At 36.7% G+C, this 24,208-nt stretch overlaps 1 protein-coding gene across 6 annotated transcripts in view; it reads right to left on the bottom strand.

Moving 5' to 3' along the window:
- Positions 1–24,208, bottom strand: part of KLHL13 (kelch like family member 13) — a 118,931-nt gene that overhangs the window by 36,364 nt on the left and 58,359 nt on the right. For 3 of the 6 annotated variants that reach the window (XM_084639677.1, XM_084639674.1, XM_084639676.1), the window contains one exon: positions 5,222–5,363. In XM_084639677.1, coding sequence (XP_084495803.1) covers positions 5,222–5,363 — 142 coding nt within the window. Of the gene's footprint in view, positions 1–5,221; positions 5,364–22,390; positions 22,659–23,006; positions 23,102–24,208 lie in introns of those variants that run through there. The other 3 variants (XM_084639672.1, XM_084639675.1, XM_084639673.1) reach the window with 3 other exon arrangements.

Here is a 24,208-nt window from a genome sequence, read left to right as displayed (position 1 = left end):
ATACATTTATGTTCCATACTACTCCTTCAACGTACTCTGCAACCTGGAAGGTTGAATGATATTGGGACTTACAGGAAGGGTGTCACTTAACTACAACTTTTGTCAATTTTATTACCAATTTTAACTTTGTAAAACCTCCCAGAAGGCTCATGTTGTATTAGTATTTCTCATGTTGTTTCCTTCTCCAGACAAGTCTGAGGGGCAAACTACAACTACCTGGGTCTCAGATAACAATGGCACCTTAAAAGAAAGGTTTGCATATAGGGGGAAAACCTACTTCGGGAATACTTAAAGATCAATAGAAATAATGGCCCCTTTCATGCATTACAAGAACGTGGGAAGGACTTAGATCAATTTTGTTTAGTCATATATGTCGCCTAACCCAACAATATTGATAAGGTTGATGGGGGTGAGGGGAAGGAAAGGAGGCAAATAGCCTTACAGATAACACTTGAGAGTCTCAGCTCCAAATTCCAGAATTTGTTTATTATTTTTATTAAAAAAGAAGCCTGGACTTTAAAGCTGTGGTGAACATAAATACAGAGATGAAAACTCAGATTTGTCCTAAAGAAAGAACACAATGGGAAAACAGAAAAGAACCAGAGGAAAGGCATAAATATGGGCATAGTTAAATTCAGTGTAATCCTTCATAACATTCTTCTAACATTCAACATACTGACAGAGCCCTATTCTGAACCCAGTTCAGCAATACGATAACCCAAGATATGAAGACAACCTCCTGCTTTGAACCAAAATTTACAGCTACAATCATAACCAAAGTGGCTAGTCAGTGTCCTGCAAACCTGATGACCACTGCTGTAAGACACCCACAGTTGATCTGTGCCAAATGACTCCGCTCGTGGGACTCTGGTTGTGGGGCTGTTTAATTGCAGTGTAGACATTCTGGCTGAGGCTGCAGCCCGAGCTCTGGGACCATCCCACCTTGCACAGCCCTAAAGCTTGGGCTCCAGCCCAAGCCCGGACGTCTACACTGCAATTAAACAGCCCTGCAGCCCGTGCCAGCAGGCATCGGCCAGCCACAGAGTTTTAATTGTAGTGTAGACAGACCCTAAGAGAGCAGTGAATTTCTCTATGTTGAGCCTTTGGGCTGCATGGAAATATGGGAGTCTTCCCACCTTCTCTGCTGTCCTTCCCATCATATCCAAGCAAACCAGACTGTGATCTAAGGGCAGCACAAAATATTTTGCACCCAACTGGAATTTAATTTTTTGACAATGATATAACAACATTTTGACAATGATCTAATACAATTATATAAACTAATCCATCTATTAATTTTTAGCCAAGTACCAAAACGAAGCATTTCAGTAATCCAATGACCCTCAACTGGCGCATTTTTACCAGGCCTTCTGAAACTAGTCCTTGCAAAAAAGGAGGCACCCTACTAGTTCTCCAATTTATATTGCAAGAATAGGTATTAAGACTTTGGAGAAAAATTATTCTTTTACAATTGGAATCTGAAGGCAATGAGCTGCGTTCAATATGTCTAGTTGCCAGGTCTCCAAACAGTGCTATTTGTTGCTAGACTAGCTATTCTACTGAAAGATGAAGCAAAAATACCTCTGCTGCAGTACTAATGATTGGAGTCACTTTCTAATAAACTATGAACTGAACAAACAGCAACCTGCCACCAATTTTTTTGCTTCTGTGAAAGCCCCTTTAAGAACAGAATCTACTGTATATACATGGGGATCCTTGTAGCTTGAGTATATACTCTCCTGTGGGATGGTAATCAATTTACCCATGCAGTAACCTGGGTTCGGCCTTGAGGTAAATCTTTCCATAAGGTTAACTCCAGCTTTGTAAAGGCTCCAGAGAAAGGCCATTTCCAATCATACAGAAAAAGAGACTCAGTGATAGTTCCCAGCGAGGTAAGAGGTAGGAAAAAATTAGAGAAGTTTGACCTGTCCTAAGATTTGAAGATGAAAGAATACCAAGTAGAGGCCCAGGAGTTAGAAACTGAGACACTACTAGTGCTTTCAACCCAAAATTAAAATAAGAGAAAAGGCTCTGGCTTGTTTTTGTCTGAAAACCCATTGTGATCCACTTAAGCTATGTTGGCAGCAAGTCCTAAAATAAGTCATAATTCTTTAGGGAATCCTCATCCTATACAAGGAAACACACAGCACTTCTGCGTAAAGTTCTAGTTGGAGAAAGCAAGGGATTGTATGGGTTGTAGGCTTGAATCCATAGGATATGGAAGAATTCTAGTGATGCCTACACAATTCAAGCAGAAACTAGAACATAGAGGAACTACTTTCTGAAGTTTATAACATTTTAAAGCTTTGTAAGCTTCTACGAGATGCTTACATTTTTATCTGCCAGAGGAGAGCAACACCATGTGACACCGTCCCACAGTGCCTTAGTTTGGTTGCTCCAACAGAAAAAGAGAATTTAGTTCAGCGTGGGCCAGAAGACCATTTTTAGAAAATTATCACCAGCAGAATACAGAGCTCCCACCAGACAATTTCCCCTCATAGAAATAGATGCAACAGAGAATATACCAGAAGTTGCTCAACAGATACATTTTGTTTAATCCATTTGCACCTTTTAGTAGATCTATAAACTTTACTTCGGACTGATAGTGACTGTAGAGAAAAACTGATCAAATTAAAAAATGTTCCTCTGCTTAAAAATTACTTATCTGCACAGGTTTGGTATATATCACAAACTTTTAATATTCTGAACAACAAAGAAATGTTTCAAAATGTTGTTAGAGAACTATATGAAAACACCGTACTCAGATCCTAAAAAGTGAGAGCTACAGGCTTCCTAGTTTCTCTGGTGAGCAATGTCACAGCTATAGTAACAACAAGGGAAAAAATAGGGTTTTGGATGGAATGGGTCTTTCATCAACCTTTGTGGGGTAGGGCAGAGGGGAAGGACCATCTCCCAGATGGGGCTAGTGGCAACTCAGAGCACATTTTACCCCTTCTTTAGTCAGGTTTAGAATACCTCAGTTCTCTCAATGATCGCATCTGACTCATTCACTCACACACACACACCCCCACACCCCGTCACTGCTAGCTCTCTCATGCAGAAACTTGGAACTCCCAGTCTCACTGACCCCAGCTGGTTCTAGTATTCAAGGCCCCCCATTCCAATGGCTGGAACAACTGGGGTGTGATTCTCTTATCTGTAGCTATGTCTCTGTGCTGCAGGGGTATAAACAGAAATCTGCTGGTAATAAGAACATTTTTCAAGTTATACATATTGAGCTATAGTTATCAACAGGCCTTTGAAACCAATAAAGTATATATCTAATCTACTCTCTTCTTCTTTGGATTTAATAATCTCGGGGATTTTTTAAATAAAGTCTTGGAACAGCGATGTGAGGTTATCTTATTACAAGTACTTATATAGTTCTATAAAGCAATTAGCAAATTTAAGGGTAAATGTGCCAATTGGTTTACATAAGCAAACAAATATTTGCAATAAAATAATCTTACCTTTCAAAGTCTGTTTGCTTTAGATAGAAAGTATAGGAAACTGACACGGTGAGGCCACCACTTTAGTTCACTTTAATTAAAATGGAAAAGACAAATAATAAAATTGGAAGTGAATGCTAAAGCTCAATGATGCTGTTTTGCTGGGCAAGTGGAGGGTTTCAGATCAAAAATAAGACTAACACCTGAGTACAATAGGATGAGAAAACCACATGGGTGAATGTTTAAAGTGCAGTTCTGCTTTGAAAAATTATGCTTCAAAAACAGCACTATGGAATTCCAAGTTTGTCATTTCTTTCCATTTCACATGTGCCCAATTTATAAGTAAAAATATGTTTTCCCCTGCCTGCTAGGCCCCGCAGGTGAGTTCTCTCCATTTTGTGCATCATCACTAATGATAAAGGTTCTGTACTTCATATTCGGTCTCCCCTATGCACCTTCATTTACACATTTACTTATTTCCTTCAAAGTGATTGCCCAGATTAATAGGTTAAGATACACTAACCAAATCTGGCATGTACAGGATGAAACACAGTCTAACTCCCCTTAGCTCTTAAGAGCTCATGGAAGTAAGAAGTGCTAAAATTTTATTCTTGTCACTGAAGTCTACGGATATGATCCTGAATAAACATAGGGGATGGAAGTGTCATTTTTACAGTCACTTTTCAGAGTAGAGCCACCCTCCAACATTTTCTTCCTCTTCAGTTTGTATACCCACTTTCATGTAACTTGAATTTTGATTCTTCAGTTTGGAAGAAGTAACTCAAAGGGGCAAGCATACTGCTAATATATGGTGAGGAGGTTATCGACGGGGTTTGTGTAACAAATTTGTTAGTCTCTAAGGTGCCACAAGTCGTCCTCTTTTTTTTTTTTTGTATAGTGTATACTATCACTGTAAAAACATGAAACTTGCTTGATTAGATAGCTATGAATTAAACAAAGGTAATCTTTCCCTAGCTGAACAGGGACAGATAAGATAAACTGAAGGCTATTTCATGGTTGGTCTGTAAAAGACAGGTGGCATGTTTATTAAAAAGTAAGTGAAAGCTGGCATATTTATGAGCTTCAGAGGATAACGTAACAGTTTTTCTACGTGCAGAAAGTGCAAGCTTCTTAATAATGATTTCATATGTAAGTCACATATTATGGCTCGCAAACCATGTAGAAACTGCAGATGGCTGCTAAGATTGTTTGTGGGAAGTATTCAGACTCCAGCACAGTATGTGGATAGATCAGATTATGAAATTGCCAACGGATACATGTTTTAGGGGCACAAAGAGGAATAGTTAAGACTCATGACATCTTTAACACAGCGTTCACACAGAAAAGGCGAGAAGAGGAAATTCACCTGAAAAAGTTGCTTGACTATATTAAAGAGGTGAGTTTCTCTGAGACAGCGGTCCCTCACTTTAGCAAGCCTTATTTACCTATTTGAAGTTAATAGTGAACACGTCTATAATTACAGGGAAAGGTCATGTTTTTCAAATTGTTGATGTGACCTGAACATTTAACTTGAAAAAAAAAATCTGATTTTCATAGATAACATAAGCTCTCAAAGAGAAAATAAAGAACACAAAACCATGCTGCCTATTCAACAAAGGCATTGTTGACATGACACAAACAAATGTTTAATAAAAGGTCTCTAAGGCACTTTTCCAAGTTTGAGAACTTTCTTAGGTGCAGATACAGTTCAAAGCCTTGAAAAACTTCAGGAAAGACTGGTATAAATATTACAATATGTTGTATTAGATTACCTGTAATACCACAGAACTATGAGTGTTGCTGGTGAAAAATCGTGTGGTCCCTGTCTTTGAAGACTGTAGATGGGCAGACACGCCCATATCGCTGCTACCAAGAGATACTTTCATGTGAGGATCTTCCTCTTCCACTAGAGATCTAAGAAAATGGGGAAAACAAAAACAAAAAAAGCAAGCTTAAGCACACAGTTTAAATTAATTGCTGATAAACATTCAACCCATAGTGATTTAAGCTCCAAGCCAACATCAACGTGAGCTTGTTTTATTGATAACAGTGGGAGTTGTACGGGGTCCTTATTGCTCATCTATGTGTTCATGCAGGTTATGCATGTAACATTTCATGACTTTAAAAATTCATCATTTCATTTTAGATTTTTGATTAAGAAGACCAGCAAGGGTTTTGATATAAGTGGTCTTAAAAAAAAGTCAGTCAATTCCATTTTCTTTAAATTTATTTTAAAAAAAAACCAGATACTTCCCTAAAACATATTTGTATTGTGTTTACAATTTAAGATGCCTTCATTTTCTCATTTTTTAATTTCACAATTAAGTGTCTTACTACCTCAGACTGGCACGTGACATTTGAAGGTTATTAGTGCAAAATGTGTTCTTAACGTTTAATAATTTCATTTGTATTGGTTACTGCAGTCTTGCTCCAGTATGAAAAGAATACTGAAAAGGTGCCACAGTTTGTTAACACAAAAGATATCTTTGCACATGGGTTTTTAATTCCAAATAATTATTACCCAAATCTAATGGTAGAGCAACTTTACAAAATGCTAATGTTTTCAATTGCTGCAATGTTGCTGGCTCACTACTTTCATCCTGTGATGTAAAATGCATTTAAACTTTATGGGATGCCTAGAGCTTATACTTATGTAAATGTTACTTATTTTATGTCTATTTAAATAATAAAAAGACATGTATACTAGGCTTTGGTACGCTAACATTAAATTAATAATAGAGATTTTACAAATAATTAGATTTTAATCTGTGTTAGGTCTTCAGAAAATGATCAATATTAACCAGTTACAGTATTTTATGATTTACTGAATGTTGTAAGTTATCAATATGCATATCAGCATGGTTCAATAGAAGGCATTAGCAAATGTTATAAACCCAAATATGGAATTGAAATTATCCATAAGAGAAACTGTATTTGAGTAAAGCATTCATAACACATAACCAAGTTGATACAACTACTGCACATCTCACATAGAAATAAAAAAATCTCATCCACATTGTAACATGCAGGTATAAACATTGGCCTCCAAACTAGTTTCAGAAATCACTTTAAAGATAATTGCGAAAAGATAATTCAACGTTGATCTCCAACTTTTCACACTGCTCTTTTATTGAGGAAGCCCAGTTTAAAATGTGAATTGCCTTTTAACAAATAATTTTTTCTCAATATACACATTTGAAGTTTTCTAGTAAAAGCAGTTTCTGAAACTTAAGAATTTTTCTGATAGGGTTAATATATTTTGTATGTTCAAACCCATGTTGTTTTTTTTTAAATGCCAGCTATAACAAAAATTCTCAATACACATGGGTTTGAAACAGTAAGATTTTATGTACACAGACATAACAGTAACACACAGTAAAGGAACAAGGGTATGCTTCAGAGATTTAAATTCACATGTAAAAACCTAATACACAAATTTGAATAAGCTGTAATAAATGTGAATATATTTTAGCATGCACTATGGTACTGTTTGTTTACAATTAAAATAGTTTGTTTTAAATCTCACTGGAACTCTTCTTTAACATACAAATCAATATTTTACACTGTATTTCGTAATCAGAAAGTTACTCTCCATACTTTTGTCTTTGGAAAACAACAGCCAAAACAACATTCAACAAGAGGTTAGATAAAGCAGTTTCTAGTGCATGACCTGAATGTTTTTGGTCAGTTTGCTCTGGCTCTCTCTTTTTTTAAAATCTGAATGTACTCATATCAAGTATATTGTCTCATGTGATTTTGAGGGATATTTGCTCCTTACGTTTACATGTCACGTGTCCTTCTTTTGAAACAAATGTGTTGATGTGGAGGAAAGAATTGTACTGTTGCAAGAGAAAGAATTACAAAGATCCTTTTAAAATTACATTGACAGGTTACTTCTCTGAAAGAATACTTAATAAAAGTATCAGCTCAGATAACCAACGAAGCAGAAATTTTCAAAAGGCTTTCTTCAACTCCAAGGAAAACTTGCCACATAGTTAATATGCAACAACTAGAAAACAGGCAAACCCACTTACTTGCCAAAATTTTCAGTGGGCTTTTAAGGTTTCAGCCATAATATATGACAATTCCATACACTATTCATATATACTTAGCATGAGCCTTAAAGATTTGAACTGAAGCTGAAGGCCTTGTCTACACTAGATCGGGTAGAAAGAATAATGGAAGTACAATTGTAGTCAGACTACTGGTGAGCATCACCATTTTAAGCACCAGGACACCCAGATCTCTTGAGCAGGTTTGATAAGAGGGTAGTTAAAATGCCAGTGGATGTCTCTAGGAGTACTTCGATCACTGCTCGTGGAGCTGTACCACTGGGACATTAGAAAAGCAAATCTTGTCCCAGTAACTTCAACCAAGAGGGGCAAAGATTCTCGTCTGGAGTGTTACTGCTTATGGATCTCTGAACAGTTGGGGGAAAGTATGGGTTCTTACTGGTCACTGACACAGATGTAACAAATAACAGTAAGTTTGTACAGAGTTTTCTCATTTTACAATAAAATTAGAACTATTTATGTATTTAGAAGATAACACCTCATGGCAACGTTTGTAAACTAGAACCATTTAATTGCAACTGGCTATATCTGCACATTTAAAAATGTATGGTGCAGAATGGATTTATAGGTATTACCCTTTACACTATAGTTCAGCAAGCGCTACAGTACCCTTGGCATTTACACTATAAAATTTAGTGACCTACTAGCAGTAACTGAGTAAGCTCTTGAATATCTAGATCTAGTTTAAAGGAAACAAAAGCAAGCAAGCATAAGATATGATTTTACTGCTTGCCAAGCAAGTCAAGTTCATTGTACCAAACCTGTAACCCATTCAACAATTTGTATGTTCACATTAAAAATAACAAGATTGCCCTATCTCCCAGACAGTCAAGTTTAAGAAGTAGGACTCTCAACTTCTATTTAAGATCACCATCAATACAAGAAAAAGAAAAAGAAAGGAAAAAAAAAAAGATAGTGGGCACTCAGCATCTTTCATGATCTCAAAATGCTTTAGAAAGGGTAAGTTTTCTCTCCATTATTCAGGCAATGAAAGTGATGTTCAGAAGGAGTTTAAGCAACTTGCCCAAGGTCACATAGCAAGTCAGCGGTAGGAGCTAGAAATATGGTTCTGGTCTCCTGACTCCCAATCTTTTGACATAGCCACTACAAAATGATAGAGCCTCCCAAAATGATAGAGTTCTGATTTTGTTACTGACATTGTGTAAACTACATGTATGCTATCATAGCATTAAAAACTCATCTCTGCAAGACAAAGGGAAAATGCAGTATTCCCTATATATTTTCAGTTACCCTATCAATATGCAAGATAATGGCAAACAGACAGATATAAGGCCTGAAATACTTGTGACTAATTTAAAAAATACCTAAGCCTGCAAACAGAATTCAGATTTATTCAAAATTTAATTTAACTTGCACTTTTAGGCCTGTAAACCAAACTTTCATAAAAGTGATTCTTTACTATTCATTTCTGGGAACACATGACTAATTCAATCTTCTATCTGATTAATTTTTTTTTGTTTTTGTTTTTTTTACGAAGTATTAACAGGGTTACAAATCTTTGCCATGTACAGATCAGAAACAAAATCATTACAACAGCTGACTGTTGTTTAAAAAGAGATTACAGAACACAGCCAGTGCCCTCTATTTAACAGGTGGTTATATTACAGAGCGAACGCCTTTACACTTATGACATCTCATTTCTAGTGATTTTATTAAATGGAGTGAAATCTCTCATTACACATATTTAACAGACCAGGCACATCTATCAACTTATTTTTAAAAAAGGATGGGTGTACTAGTTAATTGGGGGGTTTTTTGCAGGTGAATGGACTTTCAGTACTGAATAAAAGGTAACCAAATATCTAATTCCTAATGAATACAAAAGTTGTACAAAATAAGTAGAATAGGCACTGTTACCAAAGTCATTTTACTTACATTTATTAATGTGGTTTGACAAGCACTATAATTAATTGGGTAATAATGAATGTAAATATATTGATTGGTGCTTTATAATAAGTACAGTATATCACAATTAGGCAGACTTGCAAAGAAGAAAGTTAATTCATTTTCTAATTAGTTCTATTGTTCTGATCAATAAGGCATTAAGTAAAAAGTGCAGCACAAGCATTTTTAATCAGAATTTTAAAAGGCTGAAAAAGGAAGAGCTACAGCAGCGACTATAATGGACAATGAGAATTCACAACAAGTTGACATAAACATGAATGTTAACCCTACTTTAATCAAAAATAGTTAGTCTGGGGAAACACTGAGCCCAGCTTTCTATAATAGCTTTATGGTCAAATGAATGCTGAGTTAAACATGAAATGAACACAGGAACTGCCATACCAGATCAGACCAATGGTCTACATATTTCAGTAATCCCTCTCAGAGGTTAGTACCATGGCTTCGGCAAAAGGTGCAGGAAGCTATTTAGCGGACAACTATAAATTATCCAGCCCACTAGGGAAATTTCTTCCTAATACTCAACAGTTAGTGGGGTGACCCAACTGCTTTACATGACTGCTAGCTACATTATTTACACTAACACTGTACATAACCTGTTCTGGAATATTTGCAGTGAAGGTATCTTTGCTATTGTCCTTTATCAATTCCATTATCCAACAGCTCTTACTAGTAGAGAACTCTCCTAATGTGTATTTTAAGCTCCCCCCCCCCTCCCAAAATATTCAGGGCCTTGCTCTTATCTCAATCATCTGAGACTGAACATAATCTTTGTTTATATTGTTTCCTAGAAAATGTTTGTAGATACATCGTGTATCCCATCACCCTTCCCTGAGTTCTCTGTTCTGTACTATATAGCCTTTTACTCATATTTCTCATCATCCGATCCTTGCATCATGTTTCTTTCCTGCTTGCATTTTCTCTGTCTTTACTAGTATACAACAGTCTAACTGATACAACTATGTTACCCTTTTCTCCATACACCAGTTACTTAAGACTGGAACAGGAAGCAAATTGTTTTGATTTGCAAGTTTTGTACAATAACTTTGTACAATATAGGATAACCTTGCACTAAACCAGCTAACTTCAATATCCAAGGTAATATATGTGTATCAACAGTATTTTTACCTCATTTCATGAACAAACCTGATAGGGCTAAATACAGCAGAAGTTTTAGTTACAGGCATGGAGTACACAAAGGCAAACACAGATTGTTCATGAAATGCTTACTAAATGCTAACAATTCTTATTAAATTGCTTCAGGAAGTTTCAACATACCTTCCTTTGGTAACACAGAATATATCAGACTAAAAATATCTCATTGTCTGGCATCCATGACAACCAAATATCTGGTCTGAAAAAAAACAACTCAGCTATGTATTGCCTGCTGCACATCCTGCTAAACTAGTTAATCCTGTGTATTGACTGATCAGAGCGTCAGATTTAAGAATCAAAATGCAAATTAGCTTCCTATCTCCAGTTTCCTTAAAATCATCAACAGACCCTACACCCTAAATAGCAAAGATATTCTTTGCTACTGTATTCCTAACTGTGTGTGTGTGTATATATATATATATATATATATGGAAGTGTGCATGGTCAATGATGAATGTATGTGTTCCCCCCCCCCCCCCACCAGAGTAGAGCATGTTGTTTAACAGCTGATTAGTGTTAGGGCTGTGTCTTGCCATCCCTGTGAAAATATGCCCAAATTTGTTCAAATTATAAAGCCTCTGAAGATCTGTTTGCACATGCTCAGAGACTTGTTAGAATTTGAAAGCTAAAAGCTCTAAAGATTTCATCTCTAGTGAGCAAAGTCCATTCCACACAGCTCTTTTATGTGTAGGGTCCTACCAAATTAATGGCCATGAAAAACATGTCACAGACTGTGAAATCTGGTCTCCCGCCGTGAAATCCGGTCTTTTGTGTGCTTTTACCCTATACTACATCATACAGTTTTCACGGGTGAGACCAGCATTTCTCAAATTGTATGTCCTGACCCAAAAAGAGTTTCAGGGGGGTCATAAGGTTATTTTAGGAGGGTTGTGGTATTTGCACTCTTATTTCTGCATGGCTGCCTTTAGAGCGGGACGGCCGGAGAGCGGCGGCTGCTGACCGAGGGCCCAGCTCTGCAGGCAGCAGCGCAGAAGTGAGGGTGGCAACACCACACCGGGCCGCGCTTCTGCACTGCTGCTGGCAGGATGCTGCCTTCAGAGCTGGGCTCCCAGCCAGCAGCCGCCGCTCTCCAGCGGCCCAGCTCTGAAGGCAGTGCCGGCGCCCGCAGCAGCGCAGAAGTAAGGATAGCAGTACCGCAACCCCTCTACAATTACCTTGCGACCCTCCCACAACTCCTTTTTAGGTCAGGACCCCCACAGTTACAACACTGTAAAACTTCATATTTAAACAGATGAAATAATGAAATTTACGATTTTTAATATCTTATGACCATGAAATTGACCAAAATGGACTGTGAATTTGGTAGGGCCCTACTTACCTGCCAATCAGACTGTGCATGCACCACCTTTGGAGAGCAACCAAGCCTGGATCATCCCAAGGCTGAGCAAGGCTTTCCTGGAATTGCAGACCCTATGGCCACTATGGCGCTGGACACCAGAACTGAAAGCAGGAAGACTGGAGACTGTCTGACTATCAGGGGTATTAGAGATAACTGCCTCATTTGTTACCCAATCCTGATTCATTATTCCTAGTGTATCGTCCATCCTATGCCCTGAATCAGGTAGGGCTCTGGTGGAGAAGACTGTATGTGATGATGTAATTAAATACTATACCATAATGCATATGCACAAGGGGGCAAAATTAAGGTTACATGAGCAAACTTAATTCTGGAATTTCTTAACCTGAGTGTTTGACTTTGCAACTTTAATGTTCCTTTAACAGTTTTTAAAAACAGTATGTAGAATATTTGGAACTGAAACTCTGCCTTCCCTTTAGATCTTGGCCTGTTGAGTGAGCACGTGCAACGCACAGTATACCATTAAAAATTTAGTAGGAAGTACTGAGAGTTTTGTCTTGTTGGCTATAATATTTATCACTTATTGTCAAAATAACAATAAAACAATTATTTTGTTTTGCATTGCTCTCATTATGAAATTGGATTTATTCTAAACCCATATCAGCAAGACAGCTACAAGAATGAATAATTTTGTGAATCTATGAATTTAGGTAAATAAATCCAAGTTGTTTTAAAATGTTTTATAATGTATGCTTCTTTTGACACAAAATACCGAATTGGCCTAAATTTTCTCTAGCATAATTTTCTTCACACTAGAGTACATATTTTCATGGGTTATTTTTAAAAATATGACATGACAGAATACATTAAAAATCTACCAAAGCAACATAGTCCAGATAGTATATTGATAACTTTGTGTAGCTCAGCAGCTTGTTTTTTAAAGGATTATAACCTTATTTTCTTTGTCAAATTATTCTCCAATGAACCATGACTGCAAGTGTTCCGGTCACTGGTAAGTGGCATCTTCTGAAATTACTCTTTGTCATGTGCCAGCACCATGGTATTTATCAGCAAGCAAGGAGCTAAATTTCCATTTCATATTAAGATTATCCTATCTCACGACAGATTTTTACTATTCTATGATCTAACCAAAACTCTGGTATATATGTTTGTGGCCAAGCATACGTTTAGCTAATTAAACTATTAACTTAACGAAAAGGCTGATTTAAATATAATGAAACTTTCATGTATTATTAGAAAATACAGTAATGCTTGTCCTTAGCCTGCCAAAAATTATTTTTAAATATTAAGTACGCTTAATGTCTTCTCATTAAGAATAGATGTTCTAATTTCTTGACTAGCGAATTTAGGAATTCTCTAATAAATTAAATGGCCATGTAAGAGCTGAGTAAGCTGAACAGTGATAGGGCAGCACTGTAAAGTGAATATTTTATCATTCTGTTAGGGAATTTAACATTATAATAAGCAACACAGATGAATCTAGTTACATAATGCATGGTTCTTCACTTTTTTTTTTTAAATACACACTTCTGCATTGTAAATCTGTGTAATTTAACGAAGCACTTTAATTGGGCAAAGAATTACTATATTAAATGCATTAGTTATTGTTCTTCTTGTCCTCCTCCTAAATAGTGAAGTCTTGTCCTTTAATTAATATTACTCAGCTACAGTTTTGTAACAACTCCTCCTGTAGCATTTAAACTACAGGGTAAAGTAGTCAGCTGTGTGATTTGCCAATGCCTATTTATAATGAAAATTTCTTATCCACTAGTACAAGGAACAAAAGTTTTGCTGCTACAAATGTATGAGTGATTTCATCTGAGATGGGGAGGGGGGGGAACTAATTTTATGGCATGGAAGAGCACTGACAGCAAGTCTAACTCATCTTTAAACTGCAATATTTAGCAAACAAGCACTTGAAACTTTCATCTTCTCTCTTAGAGCACACAGGTGCTGACTCACAATATAATAGGGTACTCTGCTCTGTGTCCTCTTTTGCTATGAAATATCCAGAGTCAAGATGCATGAAAGCATCACACTAGGAAAGATCAGTGAGGTGACCTCTGACACTTTAAATAACTAAACCATACATTTCTACTTGGAATGCTTTTCTGATGAGGTGTCCAATCACAAGCTATTCATTTGTATTTGTCAGACACACAGTTCTGGCTGAAAAATTAAAAGGAAACATTAACTTCTATTATCAAATATAAGGGCTTAATAATCCTGACAGCTGCACACACAAGTTCCATTGACTTCAACAGAAGTTGCAAGTTTTGTGGAGAAATAATCTGGACCCTTTATTCACCAAGTTACTGAAGTCCAATTTCTACCTCCTCCCTCATTATAGCCTTGCTGTTCTCTTAAGCTGGGTCTCAGTGATCAGCAGCATTCTGAATAGTTTTTAGTTATCCCAAAGTCACAAAAAGATGAACTCTATAGCTTAACTTCTTTGGCTGGAGTTTTCAAAGCTATCGAAGCGTTAGGTGCAGAAATCCCATTGATTTTTTAATAGGATTTGGGTGCTTAACCACTTTTGAAGATCCCCATTTTTATTTTTAAACTAGAAATTGCTTGTGGAATGTGTTAGGGTCACAAAAGAGCAATGTAGAAATGCTGTACTTGTCTGGGTGTGCTACTACTGCATCCTTGAGTGTAGTTCACATAAAAACCCACACAAATGGAAAAGGACAAAAATAAAATCCAGTTGTGAGTTAAATTAAGTAATTTAAACTGAGACCAATTTTTCTATTCCCAGACTCTACCTCCTAACAGAGGCAAGGAGTATTGCTCTTTGATGTCAGAGCAAAAGCAAAGAGGTAATCAGGCAGCATAAAAGCGGAGTACCACTTTCTGCTAATTCTACTGTGGGGAAAGTGTCTCTCTCTCTCTCCTAAGGCTATAGAAAAGGCTGACATGAAAGATAACAGAGGGCTGGAGTTCCAAAATCCCTAAACTGCCATAGAAGGGTGGCCAACCACAAGCCACAGAGTGATGAAGGAAATGAAGGCAGCACTGGCAGTCGGGCTGCCAACTCTGGTTACCTCTCAAAACCTACCATAGAAAGCAGGGAAGAAGTCTTTCTTCCCAAGTGGCCCAACTTCGCCTCTGCCGGCTATCCACCACTGGTACAGCAATTAGACTAAAATAATGCCTTTTTGTTTTTAGAGATAATGAGAACCAGAGAATTGTTCCAAACACTGCTACCACTTCCATAAAACTATGAATTCACTGAGTTTTGTCCGGTTAATACAGAGATAGAGACACTAAAGATAGCAAATATGTCACAGAACCCTTTAAGTGGGTAATAACTGTAGAACTGGAATGAACTTTAAATGCCCCAACTGTAGGTGCATGCAGACTTTGCTTTTCACACCATGAAAAACTCAGCTGCATGCTCACTTCCATGGTTCCTCTTCTCTTTTCTGACCCCCAGGATAGTTATGGGAGGAAAAGGGAAGACATCCAATTTTACTGAAGTTTTCATAAGTGACTCAAATAATTGAATTGTTCGTATGCTAAGAAAACCCACAACTAATTGTGGAAAAATAAGTGCAGTGTAATCTTTATAATTTAACAAAACAGAATTAGATTTTTTTTAAATGGCTTACAAAGAAAGGAAGTGAAGAGATATACAAAGAAGAAATAGTAGTTAAGCATTAGTACCACAGAGAAGGCTCTCTAGTTTATACAGTGGATGCTAAACTGAATAAGCCAAATATGGGATACCAATGGTAACACTGTATTGAACTACAGTAATAGTCATACGCTGTGTAAAACATACCAGGTAATTATTCCACTCTTCTTGGCACTTCCATGGGAAAGCAATAAAGGTAAAAAAAACTGATGCCTATATTATACAAGAAAATCTCAAGAAAAATAGCTATATTCAGTATAGTAAAAAAGATAATTTTAAATTTATGACAAAGCTGTCTCTATAAAGAAGAATTGTATCAATTATTTCACCCAAAGAGGACAAAACAAGCAGAAGTAGGTTTAAGTTACAGTGGTGGCACTTTACTCTAAATGTTATGAAACTAACCTTATATGGATCTATATAAAATGACATACTGAAGAGACTAAAAAAAAAATCTGCTTAATCAGGCATTTGCTGCCCTCTCTCACTGAAAGAATGAAACCCATTGTCCCAGCGAGGAAACGCTACCTGTCCTAAATCCTAGAAATAATTATAGCATCGAATGCTGATAGTGTAGACTGATCACTACTCTGTTCTCTTAACCTGGTTTCAGGTACAGAAAGAAGAACATTGATTAAACTTGAGATCATTCTTCCTCTCTGCCCCAGCCATCTTGCAGCAAGCATCTCTATACAGAGCTGAACACAGACACCCCTCTGCTGCCACAAATGGTAGTAGGAGAGCAACTGACAGCGGCAAGCCAGGTCAGATGGTGGAAGAAGGTGACGAGGGAGCTAGAGAGAATGTCTACACACAGAGAAGACAGCTGGCACATAGGAATGGAGACAGCCAGCTCTTCAGAGAAGAGTGATTTACCTGGCCCTAGAAGACAGAAGAATCACTGGGGGAAGACACGTATGTAGTTTTAAAAAAATTGTTATCCTCATTTTAACAACATTTTGGCCATATTTTAAGTAGATTCAAAATAGAAACTGTTGAGCAATGAAGCAAGCTGCCTTGGGAAGCTGGGGAACCATCTCTAGGCTACCAGTGGGATACTCAAGGCTACCCACCAATCAGAGATAGTTTAGGAATAATGATATGCTCAGACAGTAATTTGAATGATTCAGGTTTGGTGCCTTGTTGCCAGCAGGGTCAGGTTCAGGGCAGATTACCCTAGAAACAGAGGAACAAGTTTCAGGGACTAACCCATTAAAAATAATATGAGTCTAGCCATTCAGAATTGTGGGAGGGGTTATTTGTTTCTTTAACATACTGGGGGAAAAGTTGAGTCTGCTTAGATCCCCAGTGGGGCCTCACCAACAAAGCCCTAGCATAAAAATCTGTAGTCAAGAAGTCATGCACAACATGTGATTTAGGCTGAAATGGAGAAAATGAGAAAGGAGGGGGATACTAAGAGGATCTGATTTTCTGTAGCTTCAAACAGAAATGTTTGTGAGGATGGAGGCCACTGAGGAGCAAGATGGTCCCTGCATAACACTGCATGCACTCCCTCTTGTGTTCTTCAGCATCTGACCACTCTACACTGTGACCAAAACCAGCACAAAAACAGCTTCCATGGACTCAGCAGTAGCAACAAAAGAGGGAATGTCCAACACAGCATGTGCCGTTTCCTTCACAGACAATACTGCAGACCTGTTTGGGTGGGATCTCCAAGGCTGAGGCAAAGAAATAGTCACTCCACATAACAGAATATTACTGCTTTTATTGATTTCAAGGAAATGCCAGACCCATGCAAAATGGCAAGCAGGACAAGTGTATTTCCACTCATAACTTCTAAAGATATACACATATTTTGTAGTATCAGTTAACCTCAGTGTCCACAAAAGGGCAATAGGAGACCTAATAGGAGAAAACAGAAAAACATATGCCACATCACCAGCTGAAAACTAACACTGAAGTGCTCTTGGGTATTAGCACTGGTTCTACTTTTCTACATGGTAAATTATTTTCATTACTACACAGCAATTTTTTGACCCCATCAAACAAAAAGGGTGACTCACAATAACTACTATTTTATACACCATTTGATGACAAAGTATTTGTAGAATCACTTAAAGTAGCTTATTTCTCTTAACATTAGCCACTCTGCTATCAATGTCATATTAAAAATTTATTCCTTTAATTATAAAACCAAATAATTGTACAACATAAAAAATTAGACGGCACAACATTTAGAAATTGGGTATTTTGCATCTTAGTAATTTTTTCAAAAAAAGCCATACTGAAGACTTATTTATTCAGTTAGCAGTGTGTTCATTTTCAGAGAAATTCTTCCAGTAAGAAATCAAGATATAGGTGTTCTCATTAAAAAAAAAAAAAAAAAATCTGCTAAAAGCGTTTATTTAATGCAAAAATACATTCTTTCAGATAGGCATTGTAGGACTTTGCTCTTATATTGTACATGCGTAGATATCCATAAATGTAAATAGGAGACCTGCACATGTTGGGAGAGCAGAATATAAAAGTCAAGTTTCTACTGTACAGACCTGAGAGAAGAATTTTTCTCCACTTCAGATAAATGATGCAGAACCCAAGAAACATTCAGCAAACCAAACCATTTAGTTAGCAAACACTGACACAGTGCATCTCCTCTTACTACCCCAAAAGCAGTGTCTTGTATGACCAAACTGGAAATGAATTGTTCCTACCCTTCCTCCAGGATGGTGTTTCCATACTGAAGTATTAATTTTTAGATGTCCTTTATCCACTTTCATTTAAATATTTTTATTGTGCTTCTCAATGCATATCTACAACAAATGCACTTTTTGCAAGGCATATAATGGTCTAACTTTGCCTGTCCTTTTTCTAGGATACTCCTACTGGTAAACGGCACACATTGCCACACTAACATTAACTGATGAGTGCTGCCAACAGCAGTCAGCAACTAATCATTGAAATATGAATGTACATTCTTGCCAGTGAGATTACTTACTTGTTTCAATAGCTCTAACCCTCAAATTTTAGAACAAAAAATCTAAAATATCAGCTTTGGTGCTAACACAGGAAGATTAAAGGGATGGCAGTGAAAGATAGTTTTTGAAAATGCGCATACACAGATTCCCTATATATTTATAATTTGTGTATTTATGAAGAAAAGCTGCATGATACTTAAAAAATATTTCTCATGGGCCAACACCACAGTTTTCATCTTACCCAACCACAACTAGGATATGCCAAATGATCTCTCACCAGACCAGGTAAAAAGCTGAAATTATTTTGGACCAATTCAAACAAAGTTCATAGGTTTCACTCATCTCTTCACCCAAGGGAATTTTGCCCTGCTCTCTACCGTTTTAAACAGTTACCTCTTCCTGTTCCAGTATGATCTGGAAGTTTTTACGTAAATCATTGCACTCAATTTTGCTTTAACTAGTAGGGCAAGAAGCTTCCTTTAAGGTCACAGTTACCACTAATCAGCAGGTAGGAGGTTTGAAAAAATGGTGCTCTCTCACCTTCCCACTACCAAGGAAGTGTAATCTCACCTCTGAAACAGTCTGAGGGCCAGTTTAGAACACCAGTCTCCCTGAAAAGCCCAGAGTTCTACAGTCTACAATGATATCAGCTCAGGTGAAACAAATAAGTTGTTTCACACACCAAATGTATACAGGTTTCAGAGTAACAGCTGTGTTAGTCTGTATTCGCAAAAAGAAAAGGAGTACTTGTGGCACCTTAGAGACTAACCAATTTATTTGAGCATAAGCTTTTGTGAGCTACAGCTCACTTCATCGGATGCATACTGTGGAAAGTTTAGAAGATCTTATATACACACAAAGCGTGAAAAAATACCTCCTCCCACCCCACTCTCCTGCTGGTAATAGCTTATCTAAAGTGATCACTCTCCTTACATTGTGTATGATAATCAAGGTGGGCCATTTCCAGCACAAATCCAGGGTTTAACAAGAATGTAGCTCACAAAAGCTTATGCTCAAATAAATTGGTTAGTCTCTAAGGTGCCACAAGTACTCCTTTTCTTTTTGCAAATGTATACAGATCTCTTCCAGCAGAGGGCTCTCTTTTAAATTGATCTCTACACAATACTTCTGTAGCCTTTCAATTAGTAGCAAACTTTATGTAAGAACATCTTCTGTAAACTGAATCAGTTTACGGAAGAGCTTCCAGGTCCATTCTGGGAAGCAAGAAATATTTAACAATGATACTTTGCACTTAACATGGCAACTTTCATCAAAGAAGCTCAGAATGCCCACACATTAGACTCAATATTCAGCTACAAGATGGGTAAGGTGTAGTAAACCCATTTTACATATATGGAAACTGAGGCAGTGTGTCTCTCATAACACCACAAGTAAGTAGATGGGCCAAGAATAAAACCTAGGTATCCTGACGCCTACTCTTGTTTCTGAATGACTATCTAGTGGTTAGAACAGCAAACAGGATTCAATATTTAAAGTCAAGGTTAACTGATTAGAACAACTGAAATATGAGGAACAGCATTTTACCAAGTAGAGAAATTAAAAAAAAAAAAAACTTACTAGTATAGCCAATATATGTATGAAGTTAGTATAAACTACTATTATTCACTATTTAGATGTCAGAATTAACCTTAATTCCTGTCATTCATTTTCTAATACTAGATACTGGTGCAAATATTCCAGATTCTCCAAAGTATTAAGAAATTGTAGCAACACAATAAAAATAGTCAGTTCTTAGGTCATTTGTGGTTTGTTTTATTAAACACATACACACAAGTACTTCATGTAGAAGAAAAAAATGCATGTATGGAGATCAAAACCAACATATACTATATTACATACTTAACAATGAAGTAGTGAGTGTCTATCATCTATTTTGCTCTTAAAACTAGCTCAGAAGGCTATTTTTAGCATTTAATATATTTTGCCTAATAAAACTGGATCCATTTTGTAATTCTTCTCATTTAATATGTATAATGTATGTATAATTTCAGTATGATATTTAAGAGATAATATTCCAGCTAATGCCAGGATTGTGTGTATCACTGAAGAAATATGTCTGCTTAGACACTAATCAGTGCCGACTGTAGCACTAATTTTTTTTTAATTAAAGCAGCTGTTCAACGATTTCACATGCTGCAGACGTACCTAACAGAAGATAGTTAATATGTGATCACTGAACTGCTCCACATACATTGAATACATCAATATAAGTCAACACCACATCCAAAACAAAGATGCTGGAGCACACAGAAAACAAAGGTAACAATTTAGAGAAGATGCATAAAATAAATTACATCTCTCGGGATGTCTGTAGACAGACAAGAATGGAATGGAGCTTTTTTTAAATCTTGACTTCATTAAATCTTGTGATTTTTAAAATCCACAAAAATGTTTATCAGACAATATCTAGTCATTTTTTCCCCCAATAGGTTCAAAGGCCTCAAACTCTTCTGTGACATACTACTGTTTTTATATTTGACCTTGTCTTATATTTTACTACATAAGTTCATATCTCCCATTTAGTAGAAATACCTTGATACTTTCTGGTAGCTAAGAACTTGCTTAGCTAAGAAAATGATCTGAATTGCATTTACGAAAACTAAATTTAAATGAAGGGCATATATATTGTAGATTGGATCTGAGAATTTTAGCTTCTTAAACATTAGCTTTTTCACAACAAAAATAGGGACTATGCATATGAGGTGCCTTATCTTGCTTTAATCTTACTGACAAATTACTGACCCCTCAACAGAAAAATATTTATGGAACCCGTAAACATCTACATGTCACACTGTGTCCTCATAAGAGAGAAAGCAAAACCTAGGTAATACAGGGTTGAGTAATGACATCTCCTGTTTTACACAAGTATAAGTCACAAAGCATTAATAATGTAGCTATTATACTAAGGAATACTACTAAAAGTAACTTTTTATTCCATTAATTTTCTTCATAGCATATGTTGTGTGCAATATCAAATGTACTTAAGCTGTTTGTTTTTAATAATCTTCCTGATTTAAAGAAAAATGCCATAACAGCACTTAAAGAGGAAAAACTGTGTACTTAATCAAGATTAAGCTTTATTTCAGATTGCTAAAGCAAAACAAGCCACCTGTATACACCAATACAAAATTTACAACCATAATCAGAAGCTGAAGTATAAGCTTTACTAAGAGTTGCCAAGAAACTCAGGCATATACATTTTATGTATCTATTAAAATGCATGCACATGTATCTAGAACTTACTGTCAGTGAACAAACTGCATAAACAAATGCATACACATTTTACATGTAAGTATCACACAATAAAAAAAATGTTTTAACCCTCATGCTTTTATTTCAAGTATTTTTTTAAAAGTGTGAGATGTTAAATTCTTAAAGAGTATGACTGTAAAGGATAAAAGCAAGACTTAAGTCAAGATGTACCATCCCAAAACTAAACACACACAAAAGCGCACAACAATATAGCAGGTGATTCTATATTCAATGTCTAACAATCAGAGAGCTATTTATCTTTAGAATATATGCCACAAATAAAAGCCTGCCTAGATGCTTAGACTTATTGATCTGAGATCTGTATTACAAATCTATGATAACTTGAACTTTTCAAATGAAAAGTTAAAAATATTTGTAAATATGATTAAATCTGCACAATTTCTCTGCATTTCAACAAAGGGAAGACTTGACAACACCTACCATGAAAACAATAAGAAGGTAACATTTGAGACGGTATATATAGAAAGAAAAAATAAGGTAAAATTCTGAGTGCCAATGTCATTAAATATATAACAGGGTATTTTGCCAAATGGTAGTCTCATGAAAGAAATCCCACCTTATTTATCCTCATTTCTCTCACTTACATGTATGCTGGAGAAAGTGGCGATGACCTGGATGTTTTAAGCACAGGAACTGGGAATTTCCAGATAGCAGGAGAGCTCGTTTTCCATTTCAATGGCATGTTGTCACCACGGTACTACAATAACAGTAAACAGTGTTTCCATAACAGACTACCAACTAGGACTTCCATTCCACACACTACTGACACAGCAGTGGCTGCTGCTAAGAACAAGCAAGCGATTCTGCCAATGCCCTTAAACCGATGCTTCCAATCTGTAAAATAGGGCTGTGAGGCATCTCCTTTTAAATCCTGCTGTCCCCTAAAGCAGTATGATGATTCTATCGCTCTAACTCAACAATAGTGCCACCTCGTTAGGGAAGCGTTGACTGCAGTATATGTTTAAAAAAAAAAAAAAAGAAAGAAAAGACTGCACTGTGCAAACCAGCACAATGCAGCTTTATTTAATTAAACCAGCGAAGATTTTTTTAAAGCTATTGTAATGCTATTGTTCTACCTTAACAGGGACACTGCAGTACTGTGCTTGCAGCACTGTGCTTCATTCTGTTCCTATTAACCTGATTTCTGACCAATGGTAGCAGGAAAAAAAATGGGTTTCATATGAAAAGGAAACAACCTACCTACTCAGAATACACTTGTCATCCTCTGAACATTCTTCTTTTGAGCTGCAACAATACAAATGGGATATGAACCTCAGCATAGCCTTAGGCCACGGCTAATAGAGATCAGTGACTAAATTCAGCAGCCTGTTTTCCTCTTGTGCAAGCTCTGGCCAGACAATACAAAAATGCCATTATAGAAAAAGCCCAATGCAAAAATGCCAGTCCTTCTAATCCATAGTTAGGGAGGCAAAAATGTAAGAATAAGTATAAATTGCTGCAGATTTCTGCACGCTCTTCTAACAGCTTCTGGTTCAGGTTGCTCTCATTTTTCTATTCTTATTTCCAAGAAGGATGAGCAAAATCTCATGCATTTTACAACATGCTGTGGGAACATGAATATCACTCTGTCTTCTGCAGTAGAGAAGCACAGAATAGCATGCTGTTAATAGCAGTCTTTGTAGGGACGCTATCAACAGTCTAATTCATTGCCCCCCTCCCTTTGCTTCCTCCCCCCCCCAACAGCTCACAAATTGCCTGAAATACTGACGAAGCAGCCGGTCATGCAGGTGTCCATCAGGGACCACTCTGCAGCTCTGTGGTCTGTTTGGTGCCCTCCAGGGGCTGATGACTGACAGGGATGCTTAAAAGGTGAGCTGCTAAAAACAGACATTTAGGCACTGTATGAAAATTATTTTGCATAAGAAGTTTATGTACCTAGAAAAAGCACAAAAGCAAAAAATCTTATTTCACTGAAATCATTGTTTAATATTTGTTTTTAAAGATACTACCACATAACACCTTATTTAAACCAATGTTAGTATATTGGCAGGGTAGGCTAAACCAATATGTTTAGAATACTGACAGTACAGACTTCAAAGTAGTCTCTTTTACATGTGGCATCATGCTATTAAGCCAAGCTAGTTATTCTGGTTACCAGCATGGCTTTATTCTGTCCCAGCACAGTAATAGCCTCTTCAGATATACTGGGAAAAGACAGAAACAGTGCTAGTGTTTACATTTACCACTAGTATTCCTGACAGGCTTTTCTGTAAATTTCTTTAAAAACACAAAAAACAACACCACCACTTCACACGCATTCTAGCAGTGTCTGGAAGCACTACTATAAGGGGGCTGTTAACACATCCATTACAAATCTTTATTTTCAAATTTATAACTACTCTAAGAATCTGTTCTAAACTAAAACTTAGCATTGCATGTCT

This window comes from Lepidochelys olivacea, assembly GCF_965140295.1.
Source record: "Lepidochelys olivacea isolate rLepOli2 genome assembly, chromosome: 9".
In the NCBI taxonomy this organism is placed as follows: domain Eukaryota; kingdom Metazoa; phylum Chordata; order Testudines; family Cheloniidae; genus Lepidochelys; species Lepidochelys olivacea.
This window is presented reverse-complemented; position numbering and strand designations above follow the sequence as displayed.